Source organism: Capricornis sumatraensis, chromosome 2 (assembly GCF_032405125.1).
Source record: "Capricornis sumatraensis isolate serow.1 chromosome 2, serow.2, whole genome shotgun sequence".
Lineage (NCBI taxonomy): Eukaryota > Metazoa > Chordata > Mammalia > Artiodactyla > Bovidae > Capricornis > Capricornis sumatraensis.
In genome coordinates this window covers 197,124,631-197,149,558 of record NC_091070.1, presented here as the reverse complement: position 1 = coordinate 197,149,558, position 24,928 = coordinate 197,124,631, and the positions used below count along the sequence as shown (strand labels likewise).

At 34.8% G+C, this 24,928-nt stretch overlaps 1 protein-coding gene across 1 annotated transcript in view; it reads right to left on the bottom strand.

Annotated features, from left to right (window-relative positions):
- AGBL4 (AGBL carboxypeptidase 4) overlaps nt 1-24,928 on the bottom strand; it is a 1,470,506-nt gene that overhangs the window by 1,213,706 nt on the left and 231,872 nt on the right. Inside the window, exon 3 of the mRNA XM_068961620.1 lies at nt 21,830-21,954. Coding sequence (XP_068817721.1) covers nt 21,830-21,954 — 125 coding nt within the window. The remainder of the gene's footprint in view (nt 1-21,829; nt 21,955-24,928) is intronic.

Genomic DNA, 24,928 nt, shown 5'->3' with positions numbered 1-24,928 from the left:
TCAACAACCAGTTAGTAATTAATAGCTTAAATTTAATTCAGGACTGTTTTCATTTCACTCTCCCTTACACATTGTAGTCTCCCAAGCAAAGCATTCACTGTAAATGTAGATAAGTTCAGTAGGAGAAAGTAGCTGAACTTATTTACTCCTAACTGTCTCCAGTCTTTTGTAGCAGAATTGGGCATTAGGCACATTCAATCAACTGATCAAAATAATTTTTCAATAAATTAGTTATATCAAATGCAAGGAAAAATAAGTTACATACCCTGAACCCTGACTTAAAGCTCAACATTCAGAAAATTAAGATCATGGCATCCAGTCCCATCACTTCCTGGCAAAAAGATGGGGAAACAGTGGAAACAGTGGATGACTTTATTGGGGGGGCTCCAAAATCACTGCAGATGGTGACTGCAGCCATGAAATTAAAAGATGCCTACTCCTTGGAAGAAAAGTTATGACCAGCTTAGACAGCATATTAAAAAGCAGAGACATTACTTTGCCAACAAAGGTCTGTCTAGTCAAGGCTATGGTTTTTCCAGCAGTCATGTATGGATGTGAGAGTTGGACCATAAAGAAAGCTGAGCGCCGAAGAATTGATGCTTTTGAACTGTGGTGTTGGAGAAGACTCTTGAGAGTCCCTTGCACTGCAAAGAGATCCAACCAGTCCATCCTAAAGGAGATCAGTTCTGGGTGTTCATTGGTAGGACTGATGTTGAAGTTCAAACTCCAATACTATGGCAAACTGATGGGAAGAACTGACTCATTGGAAAAGATCCTGATGCTGGGAAGGATTGAAGACAGGAGGAGTAGGGGATGACAGAGGATGAGATGGCTGGATGGCATCACTGACTCAATGGATATGAGTTTGAGTAAACTCTGGGAGTTGGTGATGAACAGGGAGGCCTGGCGTGTTTCAGTCCATGGGGTTACAAAGAGTTGGACACAACTAGCAACTGAACTGAACACAGTTTTTTATTGAAACATTTTTTTAAATGTGACAAAATAAATATTGTTAGATCATCAAATGTTAAAATTTCAAGATTAATGTTTAACCTTTGAGAGAAAAGGGGTAAAAGAATAAAACAGAAAAGAAAATGCTACATATTTGGTTATTATCTATCTAGTACATATATAAACTAGTGTTTCACTGAATGAGACACATTTAACAATATAATATTTCCAAATGTTGAAGAGAAAATTCCTGATTTATATAAATTCACATTAGTTTATAAACTACAAATTACACAAAATTTAGAAAAAGTTACTATAATCAACAGTTTCTGCTGGTACATAATAGGATATCAATTTGAAATGTAATTATTTTACATACTTATTAAAACATAATTGAGTAGAGTAATAGAATCAAAGAGACAAGAGTAATCTTGGTACAAAATTGGGTTAGGACACTTATTTTTGAAAGTTAATAGTTGCTTGCCGAAAGTCTTTATTTCGGACATTAGCAAATAGGCAGCCAGCAAAGCTTCCAAGATATTTGCATTATAGGAGACAAAAATATGAATGAGAAACTGTAGTTAAATGAAAATTAGAGCACACCTTAGTGAAGATGCAAAAAAACTAGCATGAGGGTCAAGAAGCCTGAGCTACAAGCTCAGCTCTGCCATAAACTAGATGAAAGATCTTTTAATTTTTTTTCCTTTAATTTTTAATTATTTATTTATTTATTTAAATTTTATTTATTTACTTTGCAGTATTGTATCGGTTTTGCCATACATTGACATGAATCCACCACGGGTGTACATGAGTTCCCAATCCTGAACCCCCTCCCACTACCCTCCCCATATTATCTCTCTGGGTCAATCCAGTGCACCAGCCCCAAGCATCCTGTATCCTGTATCGAACCTAGACTAGCGATTCATTTCTTACATGATAGTATACATATTTCAATGCCATTCTCCCAAATCTCCCACCCTCTCCCTCTCCCACAGAGTCCAAAAGTCTGTGCTTTACATCTGTGTCTCTTTTGCTGTCTCACATATAGGGTTATCATTACCATCTTTCTAAATTCCATATATATTTGTTAGTATACTGTATTGGTGTTTTTCTTTCTTTCTCTGTATAATCGGCTCCAGTTTCATCCACCTCATTAGAACTGATTCAAATGTATTGTTTTTAATGGCTGAGTAATACTCCATAGTGTTAGCCATCCGTATGTCTTCTTTGGAGAAATGTCTATTTAGTTCTTTGGCCCATTTTTTGATTGGGTTGTTTATTTTTCTGGAATTGAGCTGCATAAGTTGCTTGTATATTTTTAAGATTAGTTGTTTGTCAGTTGCTTCATTTGCTATTATTTTCTCCCATTCTGAAGGCTGTCTTTTCACCTTGCTTATAGTTTCCTTTGTTGTGCAGAAGCTTTTAAATTTAATTAGGTCCCATTTGTTTATTTTTGCTTTTATTTCCAGTATTCCGGGAGGTGGATCATAGAGGATCCTGCTATGATTTATGTCGGAGAGTATTTTGCCTATGTTCTCCTCTAGGAGTTTTATAGTTTCTGGTCTTACATTTAGATCTTTAATCCATTTTGAGTTTATTTTTGTGAATGGTGTTAGAAAGTGTTCTAGTTTCATTCTTTTACAAGTGGTTGACCAGTTTTCCCAGCACCACTTGTTAAAGAGATTGTCTTTAAGCCATTGTATATTCTTGCATCCTTTGTCAAAGATAAGGTGTCTGTAGGTGCGTGGATTTATCTCTGGGCTTTCTATTTCGTTCCATTGATCTATATGTCTGTCTTTGTGCCAGTACCATACTGTCTTGATGACTGTGGCTTTGTAGTAGAGCCTGAAGTCAGGCAGGTTGATTCCTCCAGTTCCATTCTTCTTTCTCAAGATTGCTTTGGCTATTCGAGGTTTTTTGTTATTTCCATACAAATCTTGAAATTATTTGCTCTAGCTCTGTGAAAAGTAGTGCTGGTAGCTTGATAGGGATTGCATTGAATCTGTAGATTGCTTTGGGTAGTATACTCATTTTCACTATATTGATTTTTCCGATCCATGAACATGGTATATTTCTCCATCTATTAGTGCCCTCTTTGATTTCTTTCATCAGTGTTTTATAGTTTTCTGTATATAGGTCTTTAGTTTCTTTAGGTAGATATATTCCCAAGTATTTTATTCTTTTTGTTGCAATGGTGAATCGAAATGTTTCCTTAATTTCTTTTTCTACTTTCTCATTATTAGTATATAGGAATGCAAGGGATTTCTGTGTGTAGATGAAAGATGTTGAATGACTAATTTCTTCATTCTGAAATTCAGAATTTCTCAAAAAATTCTTTTTTATATAAAAGAAAATATATAAATTTTAGAAGATAAAGAATATAAAGGCATTCTAGGAAAAAATGGATATAGAAACTAAAAAGCAAAGTGAATACAACATACTACGAGAATGTTAAGTTGGTTTAATGGTTGGATTGGTGACTTTCAGCTAGTTACATCTCTCCTATGAGTCTCATTTTTCTTACCTAAAAGAAAAAAATCAAAAAACTTACTTCATAGTTTTACTGTACAGATTAGTAAATAAATAAATAAATGGAAATCTAATAAACTCCCTTATACAACTATATTTTTTTAGTTAGAATCACTATGTTACTCTAAGAATATAATTTTATATGATAATAAACATGCAGGATACAGATATGAGGAAATAGTCACTAAGGCCACTCTTAGCTCTGAAGTTTTATGATGCTAAGCTTTGCTTTAAATGCTGCAGAGGCATTTGAAAAAATTCAATATGTATTCAGGCTAAAAACTATAAATAAATTAAGACTGGAAAGAAGTGTCATCAATTTAATAAGAACATTTATCAAAAGAAAAAGAAAAATCCTACAACCAACAACATTAACAGTGGTAAAAGACTAGATGCTTTCCCCTAAAACTGAGAATAAGGCAATCAGGTCCACACCTACCCCTTTAATTCAATATTGTATCATAGGTCATATCTGGTGTAACAAAATAAGAACAAAAGAAGAAAAATACAAATTCATTCAGATATAAACCATCTCTATTCCTAGACAACAAAATTGCCTATGGAAAAAATCTCAAATTGACAAATAAGCTACTAAAAATGTAATACATGAGTTCAGCAAGAATGCAAAATATAAAGTCAGTATCATATTACTATAGACTAACAGTGAACAATTAGCAACTTGAAAGTTTTAAAATAATATAATCTATAATAGCAATAAAGAGAAAGGAAATACTTAGGCATAAATACAACAAAATATATGTGACACATGAATGAGGAAAAAAATCCTAAAAACAAACAAAAAAATGATGAAAGTGATCAAACAAGATACAAATAAATAGAGAAATAGACATTGTTTCTGGACTGAAAGAAACAACAGCATTAAAAGTCAAGATGTCAAACTCTCCTGCATATGTAAAGATTCAACACAATTTAAATCAAAATCTGAACAAAATAGCAAGGTTTTTTTTTAGAAATCCATAAACTTATCCTATAATTTATATGTAAAAGGAGCTAGGATAACCAAAAATAGGATTTTAAATGATAAAAAATATTTGGAAGACTTATATCATCTTATTTTAGGACTTACTATAAAACTACAGAAATCAAGATGGTGTGGTGTTGGAGAAGCAGTGGTCATATAGTTCAATCAAACAGAACAGAGCCAAAATGTAGTCCAACATATACATGGTCAATTGATTTTAAATAAAGATAAAAAATAATCCAATAGAAAAAGGGAAGTCTTCTAAATAGATGCTATTGAAATAATTAGAAATTCATATGCAAAATATAAATTTTTAAAAAATCTCAATCCATAGTAGATGCCATATATATTAATCTTAAATGGAACATAAAATCTCAACAAATGAAACATAATAGAAATTATATCAAGCATTTTTTCTGATCAAAACAGTATGAAACTAGAAATCTATTATGAAAGGTAAAAGGAGAAAACAAAAACACATGGAAATTAAATAACCCATGCTGCTAAAAACCAATGGTTTATTGAAAAAATCAAAGAAGTAATTAGAAAGTACCACGAGATAAGTGAAAATAAGACAAAACTTTCAAAATTTATGGGACACAGCAAAATCAGTTCTAAGAGGAAAGTTTATAGCAATACAAGCCTACCTCAAGAAACAAGAAAAACAGCAAATAAACAACCTAACCTACCATCTACAGAAATTAAAAAAAAAATAAATTTGAAGTCAGCAGAACTAAGAAAATAATAAAGATCAGAGAGAAAATAAATAAAACAGAAACCAAAAAATCAATAGTGATAATCAATAAAATGAAGAGCTGGATTTATAAAAAGAAAAGCAAAATCAATCAGCAATTAGCCAGGCTCATTAAAAAAAAGAGAGAAAAGACCCAATTAAAACTGAAACAAAGGAGGGAAAATTGCAATCAAAACTAAAGGGATACAAAAAAAAATCATAAAAGAATAACATGAACATTTATAACAACAAATTGGACAAGCTAAAGAAGTGAATAAATTTCTAGAAATACAAAATCTTCCAATACTGAATCAGGTAGAAATAGACAATCTGAATAGGTCAATCACTAGTAGTGAAATTGAATTTGTAATCATAAAACGCCCAGCAAACAAATGTCCAAGACTGGAGAGCTTCACAGTAGAATTTTACCAAACATATAAAGAACTATTATCTACCCTCCTCAAACTATTACAAAAAACTGATGAGGAGGGAACATTCCAAAATTCATTCTATGAGACCACCATGACCCTGACACCAAAACCAGGCAATGACACCACAAAAAAAAATGAATATTATTATAGGACAATATCTCTATTAAATATAGAGGCAAAAACCCTCAACAAAATATTAATAAACTTAATTCAACAATATTTGAAAAGGATTCTACACCATGATCAGCAGGGTTTATTCTAGGAATGCAAGGATGGTCCAACATCTGCAAATCACCACTTTAACAAAAAGGATAAGAACCACTTGATCATCTCAAGAGATGCAGAAAAATCATCTGAAAAATTCAGCAACATTTATGATAATAACTCCAACCAAAGTAGGTACAGATGGAACATATCCTATCATAATAAAGGCCATTAATGACAAACTCACAGATAATATCATATTTAATGTGAAAAGGTGAAATCAGAAATAAGACAAGAATACCCACTTTAGTTTTGGAAGTCCTAGCCACAACAATCAGAAAAGAAAACAAAAAAATAGCATTAAAATCAGAAGGGAAGAAGTAAAACTGTCACTATCTGCCTATAACACCATACTATATTAAGAAAACCCTAATTTTTCCACCTGAAGAACTATTTGAACTAATAAATGACTTCAGTAAATTTTCAGAAAATAAAATTAATATATGGACATCTGCTGCTTTTCTATGCACTAACAATAAACTATAACAAAGAAAAAGCAACTCTCACTTAAAATCACATCAAAAAGAGTAAGATATCTAGGAAGAAACTTAGCCAAGGAGGTGAAAGACCTGTACTCTGAAAATTATTTAAAAAAATATTAAGGAAACTGAAGATAATTCAAAGGAATAAAAACATGTCCTGAAGTCAAGGATTGGAAGAATTAATATTATTAAAATGTCCATTCTATCCAAAGCAATCTACAGTCTTAATGCAATCCTTATCAAGATACCATTGATAATTTTCACAGAACCAAAATAATTAATCCTAAAAATCAAATGTAATCTCAAAAGACCCTGGTTTGCAAAAGAAATTTGAAGGATAAAGAACAAAGCTGGAAGTATCACATTTCCTGACTTAGACTATACAAAACCTATGGTAATCAAAATAGTACTGCACTGGCACAAATACAGACATATAAATCAACTGAACAAAACAGAGAGCCCAGTAATAAATCCATTCACGTATGGTCAATTTGGGCTTCCATAGTGGCTCAGAGGGTAAAGAGACTGCCTGCAATGTGGGAGACCCAAGTTTGGTCCCTGGGTTGGGAAGATACCATGGAGAAGGAAATGGCACCCCACTCCAGAACTCTTGCCTGGATAATCCCATGGATGGAGGAGCCTGCTAGCCTACAGTCCATGGGGTTGCAAAAAGTTGGGTGCGACTGAGCAACTTCACTTCACTCACTTTATGGTCAATTAGTAGCAGTGTTAGTTGCTCAGTTGTGCCCGACTCTTTGCGACCACATGGGCTGTGGTCCACCAGGTTCCTCTGTCCATGGGGTTCTCTGGGCAAGAATACTGGAGGGGGTTGCCATTTCCTTCTTAATTAATCTACTACAAATGAAGCCAGAATATACAATAGAGAAAACACAGTCTCTTTAATAAGAGGGACTAGGAAAACTGGCCAGTGCGATCTTAGAGAATGAATTTAGAAAATTTTCTCATACAAAATACAAGAATAAATACAAAATAAATTAAAGACCTATATATAAGACTGGAAACCATATAACTCCCTGAAAAAAACACAGGCAGAATACTTTGGCTTATCATAGCAATATTTTTTTGGATCTCTCTCCTAAGGCCAAAAATGCAAGAACAGAAATCAAGAAATGGGACCAAATTAAACTTAAAAACATATATAAGCAACATACATAACTCAATGTCAAAAAGATAATCAACCAAAAAAAAATGGGTAGAAGACCTGAAAAGACATTTTTCCAAAGAAGACATACCAAAGGCTAATAGACACATGTAAAGATGCTCAACACTACTAATAACTCAGACAGTAAAGCATCTGCCTACAATGCGGGTGACCTGGGTTCAATCTAATAACCAGGGAAATGCAAATCAAAACCACAGCAAGATTTCATCTCACATCTGTCAGAATGACTATCATCATAAAGACCAAAAATTACAGATGTTAGTGACAATGTGGAGAAAATGGAGCCCTAGTACACTGTAATTGGGATTATGAATTGATGCAGCCACTATTTAAGAGTATGCAGATTGCTCAAAAAACTAAAAATAGAATTACCATATGACCCAGAAATCTAATTCCTTCATTATATAAGAATAAAACAGAAAACACTAATTCAAAAGATATATACACTTCAATGTTCAGTTCAGTTCAGTCGCTCAGTTGTGTCTGACTCTTTGCGACCCCATGAATCATAGCACGCCAGGCCTCCCTGTCCATCACCAACTCCCGGAGTTCACTCAGACTCGCATCCATCGAGTCAGTGATGCCATCCAGCCATCTCATCCTCTGTCGTCCCCTTCTCCTCCTGCCCCCAATCCCTCCCAGCATCAAAGTCTTTTCCAATGAGTCAACTCTTCGCACCAGGTGGCCAAAGTACTGGAGTTTCAGCTTTAGCATCATTCCTTCCAAAGAAATCCCAGGGCTGATCTCCTTCAGAATGGACTGGTTGGATCACCTTGCAGTCCAAGGGACTCTCAAGAGTCTTCTCCAACACCACACTTCAAAAGCATCAATTCTTCAGCGCTCACATCCATATATGACCACTGGAAAAACCATAGCCTTGACTAGACGGACCTTAGTCTGTTTTTCAATATGCTGTCTAGGCTGGTCATAACTTTTCTTCCAAGGAGTAAGTGTCTTTTAATTTATTGGCTGCAGTCACCATCTGCAGTGATTTTGGAGCCCAAAAATATAAAGTCTGACACTGTTTCCACTGTTTCCCCATCTATTTGCCATGAAGTGATGGGACCAGATGCCATGATCTTCGTTTTCTGAATGTTGAGCTTTAAGCCAACTTTTTCACTCTCCTCTTTCACTTTCATCAAGAGGCTTCTTAGCTCCTCTTCACTTTCTGCCATAAGGGTGGTGTCATCTGCATATCTGAGGTTATTGATATTTCTCCTGGCAATCTTGATTCCAGCTTGTGTTTCTTCCAGTCCAGCGTTTCTCATGATGTACTCTGCATATAAGTTAAATAAGCAGGGTTCACTTCAGCATTATTTACAACAGTCAATACATGGAAGCAACCTAAGTGGCCATCAACAGATGAATGGATAAAGAAGATGTGAAATATACATACAATGGAATACTCAGTTCAGTTCAGATCAGTCGCTCAGTTGTATCTGACTCTTTGCGACCCCATGAATCACAGCACGCCAGGCCTCCCTGTCCATAACCAACTCCCAGAGTTCACTCAAACTCATGTACAATGAGTCGGCAATGCCATCCAGCCATCTCATCCTCTGTCATCCCCTTCTCCTGCTGCCCCCAATCCCTCCCAACATCAGGGTCTTTTCCAATGAGTCAACTCTTCACATGAGGTGGCCAAAATACTGGAGTTTGAGCTTTAGCATCAGTCCTTCCAATGAACATCCAGGACTGATCTCCTTTAAGATGGACTGGTTGGAAATCCTTTCAGTCCAAAGGACTGTCAAGAGTCTTCTCCAACACCACAGTTCAAAAGCATCAATTCTTTGGTGCTCAGCCTTCTTCACAGTCCAACTCTCACATCCATACATGACCACTGGAAAAAACCATAGCCTTGACTAGACGGACCTTTGTTGGCCAAATAATGTCTCTGCTTCTGAATATGCTATCTAGGTTGGTCATAACTTTCCTTCCAAGGAGTAAGCATCTTTTAATTTCATGGCTACAGTCACCATCTGCAGTGATTTTGGAGCCCAGAAACATAAAATCAGCCACTGTTTCCACTGTTTCCCCATCTATTTCCCATGAAGTGATGGGACCAGATGCCATGAGCTTAGTTTTCTGAATGTTGAGCTTTAAGCCAACTTTTTCACTCTCCTCTTTCACTTTCATCAAGAGGCTTTTTAGTTCCTCTTCACTTTTGGCTATAAGGGTGGTGTCTTCTGCATATCTGAGGTTATTGATATTTCTCCCAGCTATCTTGATTCCAGCTTGTGCTTCTTCCAGCCCAGCATTTCTCATGATGCACTCTGCATATAAGTTAAACAAGCAGGGTGACAATTTACAGCCTTGACATACTCCTTTTCCTATTTGGAACCAGTCTGTTGTTCCATGTCCAGTTCTAACTGTTGCTTCCTGAGCTGCATATAGGTTTCTCAAGAGGCAGGTCAGGTGGTCTGGTATTCACTCAGACACAAAAAACAAGGAATTTTCTCATCTGCTACAAGATGGACAGAACTGGAAAGTATTATGCTTAGTGAAATAAGTCAGACAGAGAAAGACAAATAGTGTATGTTATCACTTATGTGTGGAACCTAAAAAATAAAACAAATGAATGAATATATCAAAACAGAAACAGACTCACAAATATAGAGAAGAAACTAGTAGTTACCAGTACAGAGATAGAATGGGGAGGGCAATTTAAGGGTAGGTGATTAGCAGGCACAAACTATTATGTATAAAATAAGTATCTTACAAGGATATATTATTATACAGTGAAGGGCATATAATAAATATTTTATAATAACTTTAAGTGGATAATCTATAAAAATATTGAATAACTATACTATACACTTAAAACTAACATAATATTGTAAATCAAGTATACTTCAATAAAAGATTTAAAAATAAATAAAAATGGATCATAAACCTAAATTTAAAATCTAAAACCATGAAACTTTTAGAAGAAAATATAGGAAATAATTTTGTTACCTTCAATAATACAAAATATTTTTAGAATTAACATCATTCAAATGCATGACTCATACAAGAAAAAAGATGATAAATGGCTTTACAAAAATTACCAATTTGTTCTGTGAAAGGTACTGCTAAAGAAAAAAAAGTCAACCCTAGTGTGGGAAAAAAATATGTGCAAAACACATTATCTATTACTTATATCCAGAACATATAAGAAACTCTCAAAGCTTAATAATAATATAACAGAACAACTCAAATTAAAATATTAAAAATTTCTGAACAGATAACCTCATCAAAGAATACAAACAGATGGCAAGGAAAAAAAAGAAAACATTTTCAAAGTCAAACTAAAATCACAATGATACTCAACTACATATCTATTAGAATGGCTGGGACTAGGGCTCTCATAAATTGCTAATGGAAAGGCAAACTGATACAACCTCTTTGGCAAACAGTTTATTGGTTACTTATGAAGTTAAACACATACTTAACCATATGAACAAGCAGTGCTACCCCCAAGTACTTACACAAGTGAAATAAAAGCTTATATTTATAAACACTAAAATGTACAGAAATATTTATGGAGCTTAATTCATAACTGCCAAAAATTGGAACCATCGGCAAAACTCCTTCAGTAGATAAAAACACTATGGTAGCATTTGCCACTTTTTAAAAATATCTTATTTGTTTGTTTACTTCTACTTATTGTCTTTCCTCTTATAACAGAACACAAGCTTCCCCAAAATAGAAGAACCTTTTCTGTCTTACTCAATGCTGATCCTGAGCACACAGAAAAGTTTTTGACATATCATCAGTACACCATAAATAGTTGTTGAGTATTAAAGGCAAGAGAAGTAACATTTATAGAGCGGTTTCTTTGTGTCAGGAAAAACTTCAATAGCTTTGTATATATTATATCAGTCAGGTAAGCAACTGAGTCACTGAGAGCATAAGATATCTTGCCAAAGTCACATAGTAAACAGCTGAAGTAGAATACAAACTCTGGCAGTCTGATTCCAAAGCTTGTACTTAATCCAAATTAGGAAATGATGAAGGGCATTATTGGAAAGAGATAGCAAGATGCAAGGAGGTGTGAAACAACACACTCTCTGTAGGAAATTATAAGAAGGCCAATAAGAATTCATGGCAAGGCAGACTAAAAATAGGAGCCAGATCATGAAAAGGACCATATGCCAAGCTAAGAAGTTTGGACTTTAATAGGCAATAGGACCCTTGTTAAGAAGACTGGCAGTGGAGTGGCAAGGTCAAATTCATAATATACATAGAATGCTCCAGCTGTAGTATGAAAGATGGACTTAAATAGCACAAGATTCTGGACAAAGCTACATGTTAAAAGAAAATTGCCATAATAAGTCAGGCAACATAAGATAACAGACTGAACTGGAATGATTGTAGCAGAGATTGACAAATTTAGGAAATTATTTTAAAGGTATTAAAACCAAGGGCAAATTTTATTTTGCCATCTATAAAATGAAGATAATAATAATACCAACATTTCAGAGTTGTTGGGAAGATTACATTATAAACATTTACTACAATACTGGTACAGCATAAGTGATCAATAAAAACTGAAATAGTAATTACATAGTAGTTGCATGTAGTAACTACTACATGTAATAGTAGTACATTCACTGGAATGTAGAGTTGGTAGAAGCAGAAAACCGAAATGGTAAGATAAAGAGTTCACTTTTACAAATGATGAGTTTGAGAGACCCATGAGGCGGTGGTAAAATCCACTGAAAAGGCAGTGAAAACTAGGAGTTTTAATACCAGAAGAGATTTGAGAGTGTAGATAGATTTGAGAATATGGAAAAGAAATGCAAGATGTAATGATATGAGATGGAATCATATAAAAATAAAGGATTTTATAGCTGAGAAACCCATGAAGGAGGATCAGAAGAAATGAGCAAGCAGATGCAAGGATAACCAAAAAAGAGAAATACCAGGAGAGCCAAGGTAACAATTTCCAACCACAAACTGTCATATCAAATGCAAGATAAATTAAGATAATGAGTGTAATATGTTATTGAATTTAGCAAAATGAAAATTACTTATGACTATCACAGTAGTGAAATGCATATTTAATAAATACTACTAAATATACTACCAGCTAAGTTTATATTTGAATGCTATCATTTTAAATTATGATACTAGTGCCTGGATTAACTGATATAATGAATAAATACACTAACATTCAGTTCAGTTCAGTTCAGTTGCTCAGTCATGTCCAACTCTTTGTGACCCCATGAATTGTAGCACGCCAGGCCTCCCTGTCCATCACCAACTCTCGGAGTTCACTCACACTCATGTCTATCGAGTCGGTGATGCCATCCAGCCATCTCATCCTCTGTTGTCCCCTTCTCCTCCTGCCCTCAATCCCTCCCAGCATCAGAGTCTTTTCCAATGAGTCAACTCTTCACATGAGGTGGCCAAAATACTAGAGTTTCAGCTTTAGCATCATTCCTTCCAAAGAACACCCAAGACTGATCTCCTTTAGAATGGACTGGTTGGATCTCCTTGCAGTCATAAACACACAAATGCACTGGTATATGTATATCATGATTATACATATACATATAATTACATACACAATTATAAACAATTTCAAGTATACTTTTTAAACTAAGTAACAAGTTCCAAACTGTGGTGTTGGAAAAGACTCTTGAGAGTAATTATTTTTAAGACTTTTTTTTTTAATGTGGACCCCTTTTAAAAAGTCAATATTGAATTTGTTTCAATATTGTTTCTGTTTTATGTTTTGGTTTTTTGGCTCCAGGGCATGTGGGATCTTAGCTCCCTAACCAGGGGTCAAACCCACATTCCTTGCATTGAAAGGCAAAGTCTTAACTCCTGGACCTCCTAGGAAATCCTAGCTTAGCTATTTTTTTTGACCTTTTGCTTTTCTACATGAATTTAGAATTAGCTTGTCAAGTTCTATGAAAAATAAATTGAGGAGGAAAATGATTGAAATTGTATTAAAGGGTGATTTGGGGAGAACAGACATCTTTATAATATTAAGCTTTCACTTCTGAAAACATAGTTTGAATCTCATTTTATCAGATTATCCCTTTACTATCTCTCTTACTGATGTTATCTTTGTATTCCTCTGTCATCCCTTCTCATTTTTCAAGGACTATTGTTCACACCTCACTGACATTTCTCCAATATATACAGAGACAATCTTTGCACTTAACACCTTGGCACTTTGAATTCTTCCTCTCCAATATTTTACATATAATATCTTCATTATATATTCATTATATATTTCTAGCTGTCCCCATAGTCATACTCTACACCTTGATATTTCCAATAGTTACAATAATTGCAATTCCTTCCATTTTCTTTCACTCATCCTATTATCTAACGACGATCTCTTTGTAGCTTTTTCACTAAGATACACTAAGCACAGACTTCACAAGAATATCTTATGAAGAATCTCTCTCTTTTCTAAGTTTGCTTGCATGCATCCTGGACTTTCTCTTATTTTGTGGTCTGTATTGCTGAAAAGAAAACACAGTCATGGTCTGCTTCAAGCCACAATGGGTTATGTGGTATTAAATTTACCCTCTCGCCACAAACAACTATAATTTTGGGCCAAAAAATATAAAACATATTTTTTAGACAGTGGACAGCAGATAATTCATGACTGATCCCTGAGAAGGGGAAATAAAGTAAGGCCTTTGATCACTAAAGATTTCTTTCTGAAGGCACATTCTGAACTATGTTGCAAGGCAAAGGAACTCATACAAAATGTGGATATCTCACTGAGTTAAATAGAAATTGGAGTTCACAAAACTGGGTTGGTGATGATATGACTGGAATTATAGAACACAGAGCACCAGAGAAGACAAAACTATGCACAAAAAAACCTCAAAAACCAACACAGGGTTCAACTTGATTCTTTGGGTTGAATGCAAAGCTATACATATATACATAAGGTAAGACTCCATTAAAATAGGCAAAGGACAATTACTAGAAAGTGGTAGAACAATTCCAAGAACTCAGACAGAGCTAGCAGACATTGAAACTCAAACAAATCCTAACACTTTACTGGAGACTCCAGAAGTATCACACCTTAGTAGCAGGATTAAACTAAAGCCACAGCTCTCTAGACCTACCTGAGCAACACTTAAAAGCAACCCTTGATATTCACAATGGAGTAAATGGATCCATATCTGACTAACAACTAGAAAACCAAATAAAATATTTGAAATAGATGTTTTCAGACACTGGACAATTAGCATCACAAAGATGGGATCCATAACAGAAGGGAAACAAATGAGATAATTCCTATGATCACTCTGGCTTTCAAGACACAGCAATGGGAGATGTTCTCACTGTAACCAGATAGATTAGAAAGACTCCTTCGAACATCCAAAACACTCAGTAGATACTTCAGAAGTGCCGTGTATGGACCAAGTAAGACTAAACAACCATCACTGCATCAGGCCTACACTAAGAAAACTTTAAATAGTCTATCTGTATTATTAAGGGCAAAGAGAAAGACAAAAAAAAAAAAAAGACATAATAAATAAATAAACTAATTAAATGATATATTACAAAGTAGTAGATTCTAAAAGAAAAGGTAGAACAGAGTAAGAGGGGTGTGTGAAGGAGGAGAAAAAGGATAGTCATTAATATTGGCCTCATTAAGAAGAGATTAGTTGAGCAAAGACAAAGGCAGTAAGGAAATTTGTTATGCAAATATCTGGTAGACAGGCAAGTAGGAGCCCTAAGCCAATGCTTTAAGGTAGAATCACGCCTGGCTTGTTTGAGGTGCCACAAAGAAAAGCTGTGTGGGCAAGGCATAAAGTAGAAGAAATGTGGTCAAAGATGTATGTAAGTTATAGGGTGGAGTGGGTGAGTTAGACTGCTGATTTTGCAGGATCTGGTGGATCATTTTAGAGATACCATCTTTTACTCTGACATGCAAAAATTAACTACATAAGTTTAACCGAGTAATCATATGATACGACTTTTATCATAAAATTCCTATCATTTTCCTGTTTTGAGTACACTAAAAGACAGAATTAAACAGGGGGGCAGTTAGGAGACGTTGATCACAGATATACGTAGGCCTGGAAGTCAGGCATGTGCAGTATAGACTCCATATTCTTAACTGTCAAAGTTTGCTTAATGATGATGTTGACAATGATGATACCTTGCAATAGTAGATTTGAAAGAGGAAGATGAAGAGAAGGACTAGAAGAAGGAGAAGGAAAAAGGGCAGAACAACACTGTGTGTGTGTTAGTCATGCAGTCGTGTCCAAGTCTTTGTGACCCCATGAACTGTAGTCCACCAGGTTCCTCCATCTGTGGAATTCCCCAGGCAAGAATATTGGAGTGGGTAGCCATTTCTTTCTCCAGGGAAACTTCCTGACCCAGGGATTGAGCCCAAGTCTCCTGCATTGCAGGCAGACTCTATCAACTGAGCCCCTGGGAAGACCTCCACCAACAGTAGTAATAATATATATTAATAATTTGTTGTGGTGGTTTTCCCTCTTGCTGGTTTTAGTATTGTTTCTACTGTCGAGGTGTTTTAGTAAACTCAATAGCCATCAAGTAGTGAATCTGTATCTACCAAACATCATGGTAGGCTCTTTATATGCATTCTGCCCTTTATTTTTACAATACTCACATGAAGTAGTATTATCATCTTTGTTTTATAGATGGAAAATTGAGATACCAAGAAATTAAGCCAAGTCTGTTTGAATCCATTGTCCTGTGATCTCTCTACCATAATTTGCTGTCTTTGTTTATTGTCAAGTCTAGCCATAGCCAGGATGAAGCTTCACTGAGGCTGAAATCTCTAGAATGGAGACCAAAGCAGCAAAAGACTCTTGAAATTTTGGACATGCCATATATAAGTGTGTGTGTGTTTGTGTGTGTATGTGTGTGTGTGTGTGTATTTAAGCTACATTGCTGTTTATAATAATGTAAGCAATAATTCACCGTTAATTTTTTTTTAATTTTGCATTACCTAACTCAGAGGACACTCTGTTGGCAAACCCAGATAAAATAGGTTTGATGAATTAAGAAAGAGTCAAAATAATAAATAAGTATATTTTGTTGTCTTACATTGTTACTTGAATGCAGTTAATTCCTTTTTGACCAGAGACCTGAAACACTGCATTATATCTCATTTACTTGTGTGATGTTTCCAAGTAAGATAGAAAAAAGAATTTATTCTAAATATATGAACTTTTGAGTTCATTAAACAATTCAAACCAAGAAATCCAAAATAAAGCATCTCACTGTTGATAGGATAGAAAAATAATACAAACTGTCTGGCAGAAATTTAGAAATATGAATAAAGAGTTTTTAAAATATTTATATACTTAGCCCATCAATTTTCCTCATAGGAATTTATTCTAAAGAAGTGAAAAGAAATCTGGGTAAAGTTTCACGCATAAAGGTGCTCCCTAGAGTATTATTTATAACAACAGATAATAAAAGGCAATCTTTATGCCCAAGATTTAAAGAAGGGGTCCAAAAGTACGTAACTATTGTACAGCCATGTTTATGATGGTTTAACTGACAGAAAATTTCTTGTAATACTGTTTAGTTTCCTTATAAAGATACAAAATGTATACATGTTACAAATTTAATTATGCTCTAAATAATAAAATAGAAAATAAATAAGCCTAGAAGTAAATATGCCAAAAAGTTATTAGCATTTGCTTATAGTTAGTAAGATTATGGGGGTATGTGTAAGTATGGGTATGTATGTGCATTTTCTCTGCTTCTGATAAATATCTATATTGTACACATTTACTACAGTAAGCATTGGATACTTTTACAGTCAGTATAGAGGGGAAAAAATAAACTCAAAGAGATAAAGATAATATAGAAGACAGAAAATTATTTCAACAATCCAGGCATAGCATTTTATTTCTTCTTATTGGCTAAAGTTTTATCATGAGTATTTAAATAGGAAGATTTGCTTTCATATCACATGAGTGTTCTGCTGCATAAATAACAAATTTCCATGTAAGAATATTTAATATAGCATTTTTAAGAGAGAAAATTACTTTTCAATAAAGATACCTGGATGTTTAGTTATCATAGATTCTTACAAATGTACTATTTACCAACTACTTTGGGAGTTAATATATCAGCCCTGGAATATGACACCATATGTTTCAAGCATTTATCACTTGCTAAAAAACATTAAGGAAGATGATCCAAAAGCTAGACCTGTTTATACAGTATATTCAATGCTTCAATTTTTAGTGGAGTCAGACTTTGATGACTAATATTTCTTTTGCCCGCTAGTACCAAACCTTAAATAAGGTCCCTGACTAGATTACATTCATGCAGTTCTCATTTTAACGGAAATTGGAGAGATGGCAAAAGATTATGGGACAAGCCATTATAAAAACAGACCTCACAAGTCAAACTTAATAGTAAAATCATTCTCTTCCATGTAGACAACCATGAAAACAAATATCCTGTGAGCTAGAGATATGTACTGTATCTTTCCAGCAAATCTTTATGCCTTCTTGAGACAGATTTCCATAACTATATAATGTGATTACAGTTGATGACCCAATGGCACACAGAAAGAGGCTGATAAAGCATCAGCCTCAGGAAAACAGACAAACACGTTCATGATTTTTAATTGTAACAAAGGTAGGATAACACTGGATATGAAGACAGAACTTAGAGCAAATATTTGTTTCTTCAACTTTAAAAACAAGCATCCATAAAACAGTACCAACTCTTGTAAGAATAATAACAAAACAGTCATTTCACTTCCTTGATTGATAGATAAAGATTCAAAAGAGACCGTAGGACTTTAACATGTAGTATAAAAATTATAACACTCTGGAAAAGACATTTTTAACAGCAAAGTGAATATAAACCACCTAGAAGAACAAACAACAATAAACTTTGAAATGTATGAGCAATTTGTCCAAAAAATTATCCCAGGTCATATAATTTAAGAAACACATTTTCCAAACACTCTAGTCATCCAATGCCTCCATCTGACCATAGAAACTATAAGGATACTCTTAATAGAGACCAAAGTGAAAGAAAAACTAGGTTAGGAATTTAATGTGGCCCAAAGTAAAAAAAAAAAAAAAGATTATATATATATATAAAATTTCAGAGCTTCTGCTAAGTCTCTACTTAAGAAAGGATATGATGAGAATAGATTCTATTCCTTGAAAAGTAACAAGCCTCATTTCTTAAGAGAGAGTGGATTCCTGGCTGGAATAGACAAGCTGAAAGATAAGCATGAGCTGTGGATAAAGAGTAAAAAAGAATAATCCCATTTGTGAAGTTAGAAAACCTTGTAGATTATACTGCTTTAAAGAAAATGTTCCCCTTCCTTAATAGGAATTGACTGTGCTGCCTTAGAATTACTGTTCTTTTTTTAAGTGGTGTGTGTATGTGACAACTGTAAATTGCTGACATGAGATAAACACACCAGTAGAAGAATGAGAGGCTGCGTGCTTATGTCATGGTAGCAGAGAGATCTTCATAGGGAACCCAAACTAGAGTTCCAAGACTCAGGCTTATACATGTGGCTAAGGCCTCCTGCTATGATTTATACTCTCAAGACTTAGTCACATAGATTTTGAAAAAAGCACTTTGAGGATTATTGATTGTCTTTCTGGAGTAAGAGGGACCATCCTAGGGACAGGTGAAGCCCTGTAGATAAAATGTACATTTCCCTAAAGTGATTGCAGGGAAGGAATATCCTTACTGTAAAAAACTGAAAAAGGAATTATCTCATGAGCGTGTAAGTAAAACAAGAAGCAAAGCAAAGAACTAAGTTTGTTGTAGAGCAATAATCTGTGTGAGGTTTATTTCCCCTCTTGTACCAAACAGCTGAGATAATTCATAGTTAGCCAACAATGTTCAGAGCTCTCCCATGTATATAATTCCTTCTAGTTACCCCTAAATTTCAGTAAACATAACATACACCAAGTCCTGTGTCAGTGGTGTTGTAGAAAATTAGAAGAATTGGTAGTAAAATGAAGTGGCTGTTCATGAACCCCTCTTCTGCTGAAGCCAGCATGCCAGGAAGAGCACTGTGTCAAAGACAAGTGAGGGTCCCTAAATTTCAAACACTGACCATTACCACCTAACGTATGACTCAAGTTGCAGTTGAAAGAAACAGAGAGAAGTAAGCAACCAGGTGAAAGAGCAAGTAGATTAGATTGACTTAGGATGGGAAATTAAACTCCTCACTCTCTCTCAAATATGCTAGAAAAAAAGAAGCCTGAAGAAAGAAGGCAGATATTAGATTACAGGACTATGCTTTCACCTGCTTAAAACAATCCTATCACTATGTACACAAAGCTTGTGCAGAATCTTCCAAAATTAGTTGTCTCAATGTAACAATAACAACTGATTTCTCAGGGTTAGATTTTTATCAAAGTTTGTTAAAAGCATATGTCTTTAGTTCTATTTTCATCAATATTTTTATTGAAAACAATTTTGAACAGAATTGTAAAACATATACTCTTATGTTACAAAATGCATATGAAGAAATTGTGGTTAAAGATAGATTCATATTATTTAGGTTGGTGCAAAGTAATTGTGGTTTCAGACCATGAATTTTAAATCATTATAACAAGGCTCAATCACAGCTTTATTAATAAAAATAGAAACCATTATAATCAACACATTTTTTGCCAATGGGAAATAAGTTTGTTTATTCCTGTAGCATAAAAATCCATGCTTTAGGATTTGACAAACTCTTGAAAGGCATTGTCTACCTCCAGCTGGTTGTGTAAGCCTTTTCCCTGCAAAAAGCTGTCAAGATGCTTGAAGAAATGGTAGTCCATTGGCAAGAGGTCAAGCGAATATGGTGGATGAGGCGAAACTTTGTAGACTAACTCTTTCAACTTTTCAAGCATTGGTTGTGCAACATGCAATTGGATGTTTTCGTGGAAAAGAATTGGGCTCTTTCTGTTGACCAATGCTGGCTGCAGGCATTGCAGTTTTCAGTGTATATCATTGATTTGCTGAACATATTTCTCAGATGCAATGGTTTCACCTGGATTCAGAAAGCTGCAGTGGATCAGATGGGCAGCAGATCACCAAACAGTGACCATGACCTTTTTTGGTGCAAGTTTGGCTTTAGGAAGTGCTTTGGAGCTTCTTGGTCCAGTCATTGAGATGGTCATCACTGGTTGTTGTATAAAATCCACTTGTCATTGCAGGACACAATCCAAGCAAGAAATAGTTGGTTGCATAGAATAAAAGGAGACAACAGTTCAAAATGATGATTCTTTTTTTTTTTTTTTTGATTGGCCTTCAGCTCATGGGTACCCACTTACTGAGATTTTTCATCTTTCCAATTTGCTTCAAATGCTGAATGACCATAGAATGGTCCACACTGAGTTCTTTGGCAATTTCTCAGGTTGGTCATTGTCAACTTCCAATAGCCAGCCACTGCGCTTATCATCTTCAAGGCTCTTGTCTCCTTTGCAGAATTTCTTGGACCACCACTGCACTGTACATTTGTTAGCAATTCCTAGACCAAATGCATTCTTGATGTTGCGAATTGTCTCTGCTGCTTGATGACCATTTTAAGCTTGAATAAAAAAATTACTCAACTTTGCTTTTTGCCTAATATTATTTCCCTAGTCTAAAATAAATATAAAATAAACAGCAAGTAATAAGTCATTAGCAAAAAGACAAAGTGAGAAATGTGCATTCAAATAACCACTTTTATTAAAGAATGTATTCCAATATAAAAAGGCAAAGTTCAACAATGCAAAACCATGAATACTTTTGCACCAACCTAAATACTATTAGAATAACAGAAAAGTTAGTATACAAAAACACAAGTAAAAAATTTTTCCAGAGTCATTAACGTGGGCTATAAAATTGACTCTGAGTTGTGCAATAGCCAAATAAAGTGAAAAGCAGGATGAATTATAAGAATCATATTGCTTTTACGATATAAACACCTTGTTATATAGGTGAAGAAAATCTTTTTGTAAAATGAGTCCTGTGAAGAAAAGATATACAGAACGGCACTGTATAATAATCAAGTCACTTCCAGTGGTTCCTTATAGGCTTCCCCCATGGAAGTCTAGTACATCATGCTAAAGCTGCAATCGTAAAGAACACTGTGTTCTTACATAATCTGCTTGTATTTTTAATAACCAACAGATAACAAAAGCCAGTATATTATACCTGTTATTCTATACTTCTTGAAATAAAATAACATTACTGTACATATAAAAGAATATAGTTCTACTATAGTCATTATTTTGATATTCCTAAAATAAAACAAAAGCATAATCTTCTTACCAAAACCACACTGAAGGGATCCACTATTTCTCTCACCTGTGATTCTTTCACATTTTCAACAGTAAAGTTGAACCAGACTCGGAAGCGAGGATTACAGGTGTCCGGCCTAATAAATAAATCATACTCAAACTCAGAGACCTGGTCCACCCGTCCAAGGTTACCTGTTAATAAAATTTAAGAGAACTGGGTATTAATAGAAGTTCATGAAGCTCGATGGCACATACATTTAAATATTATGTGCTCTGACAGTGACATTTGTCATCATTTGGTACTTATAGGTTCATCTTTCAGAATCCATTAGGCTGCCACCAACTCTGAATGTAGTCCAGGATAAGAGGAAGTTTTCAGCTCATCTAGGCTGTGGAACAAGCAACTTTTTCTGTCATTATAACCTAGAAGATCAATTTGTGCTACAAGTGTCTTTGACAGACTGGTTGGTATACTATATAAGCAAGTGGCAAGCACCCTTAAAACAAGTAAAAACCACAACCAAACTTCAGTTTCCTGGTTAGAAAAACAAAAATGATAACACCCTGTGTCTTTTGTATTGAACTTTATACAAGTTACCTCTAATATATTTGATTTTATTTAATTTCAACCCAGCTATGCAATTTGTACTCTATTTTGTACATTTTCAAACTTTTATCAGAACATGTTAAGAGAATATACAAGCAGACTAAGGGTTAAACAAAAATTAGAAGCAGTTTCTACATAAAAATAATAATGGTAAAATCAGAAACAACCATAAAGTTAATTTCCATTTCCTCCACCAACCAAACAGGCATATCAAAAGTGTAAAAACTTAAGTGTGACTCCAATTCTTTGTCTCTCCTCTCTCCACCTAATATTCTAATGAGTACTAAGTTGCCCAAAATTTTAACACTGGGATGGGATAAAAAATAAAAGCAAAGAGTCTGGTGAATTCCCAAACTAGTTAATAAACCAGAAAAAGAAGAGTAAACACAACTACAGAAAGCAACAAAGCAATTGATTGAGAAGTCAGTATGGTCTGCATTTGAAGAGCACAGCAATATCCTACTTTAACAGCAAGGCCTTACTAAATAGCACAAAGAATTATATTCAATATCCTGGGATAATCTATAATGGAAAAAAAATTTTTTTAAAAGAATATGTGTGTGTGTGTGTAACTAGGTCACTTTGCTGTACAGAAGAAATTAACACAACATTGTAAGTCAACTATAAGTGTTAGTGTTAGTCGCTCAGTCGTGCCCGACTCTTTGCGACCCCATGGACTGCAGCCCTCCAGGCCCCTCTATCCATGAGATTTTCCAGGCAAGGATACTGGAGTGGGTTGCCATTTCCTTCTCCAGGGGATCTTCCCAACACAAGGATCGAACCCAGGTCTCCTGCACTGCAGGCAGATTCTTTACTAACTGAGCTACAAGGGAACTATATGTCAGTTAATTTTTTTTTTTTAATCCATAAGTCATCACAAAAAAAATGAGCTCTAGTCTATCTTTCTCCAAAAGAACACTCAGAATTAAACTTTATATGCACCAAAGTTCTAAATTTCTTAATCAGTAGTTCTATTGACATGTTACTTCTTTTTCTGAGCATCAGTTGTAGTAGACAGAGTACTAGCCTAGGAATCAGCAGACCTGAATTCTAGCTCAGTTGACCCACTGTGCAACAATGGGTAAATTACCTACCCTCTCAAGGTCTCATTTGCAAAATAAGAATATTGAGTTACCTAACTTCTAAGGTTCCTTTCAGCTGTAACGTTATTTGGCTGCCTGATTCTAAGATTGATCTAAATGATCCAAGATAAGCCTTCCTTCAAAACCAAATCAATTAACCTTAGGGTGATTTTGTCTGCTCTCATTAAAATACGGCCTGAGAACCAGACTGACTCCTCCTTCCAGAATCAGGAAGATCAGATACTTTGAGTTAAGTAGACACATTATTTTTTAAAATGCACTGATGCGAAAATACAAACAAGAGTTAATTAAAATCAAAAGCTTTTAATTTTTCTAGCTTCATTGTCTTCAGAATTTCCAAGGAGACTCATCAATGGAATTGGTACTTTCAAATATTATCATTCAAAAATATTTACTAAGGCTTCTTTTGTAGAAGAAGGAACATTTATTATATGAGAGCACTGAACTTAAAATCAGAAGATCTAAACTCAAGTTTTATCTCTGTCACTTACTAACTGACCTTGGAAAATTAACCCAATCTGTGTACAAACTCTGCTTATTCAACTATAAAGTAGGATTCATAATAATAGAAATATGAATATTTATCTCCAGGCTAATTAATATGAACATTAATTTTAACTAATACATAACTGATATTAACATGAATTTTCAACAGAAAATTAACATTTTCTGAGCATTCCTACATGCCACATACTGTCCCAAATGCTTGGTATATTGATATATTTAATTCTTACAACAACCCCCAACTGGTAGGACCCACTACAGTCCTCATTTTACATATGAAAAAAGGCAAGGGACAAATATATAAAATAACTTAGCCAAAGCTAATATACTATGTAAGCAAGTATGAGTCAGAACTGGGATTTGAATTCAAACAATATGTCTCTAGCCACTAGACAATAAGTTCAGTTCAGTTCAGTCTCTCAGTCATGTCTGACTCTTTGTGACCCCATGAACCGCAGAACGCCAGGACTCCCTGTCCATCACCAACTCCCGGAGTCCACCCAAACGCATGTCCATTGAGTCAGTGATACCATCCAACCATCTCATCCTCTGTCATCCCCTTCTCCTCCTGCCCTCAATTTTTCCCAGCATCAGGGTTTTTCCAATGAGTCAGCTCTTCACATCAGGTGGACAAAATATTGGAGTTTCAGCTTCAACATCAGTCCTTCCAATGAACACCCAGGACTGATCTCCTTTAGGATGGACTGGTTGGCTCTCCTTGCAGTCCAAGGGACTCTCAAGAGTCTTCTTCAACACCACAGTTCCAAAGCATCAATTCTTCTGTGCCCAGCTTTCTTTATAGTCCAAATCTCACATCCATACCTGACCACTGGGAAAACCATAGCCTTGACTAGACGGACCTTTGTTGGCAAAGTAATGCCTCTGGTTTTTAAAATGCTGTCTAGGTTGGTCATAACTTTCCTTCCAAGGAGCAAGCGTCTTTTAATTTCAT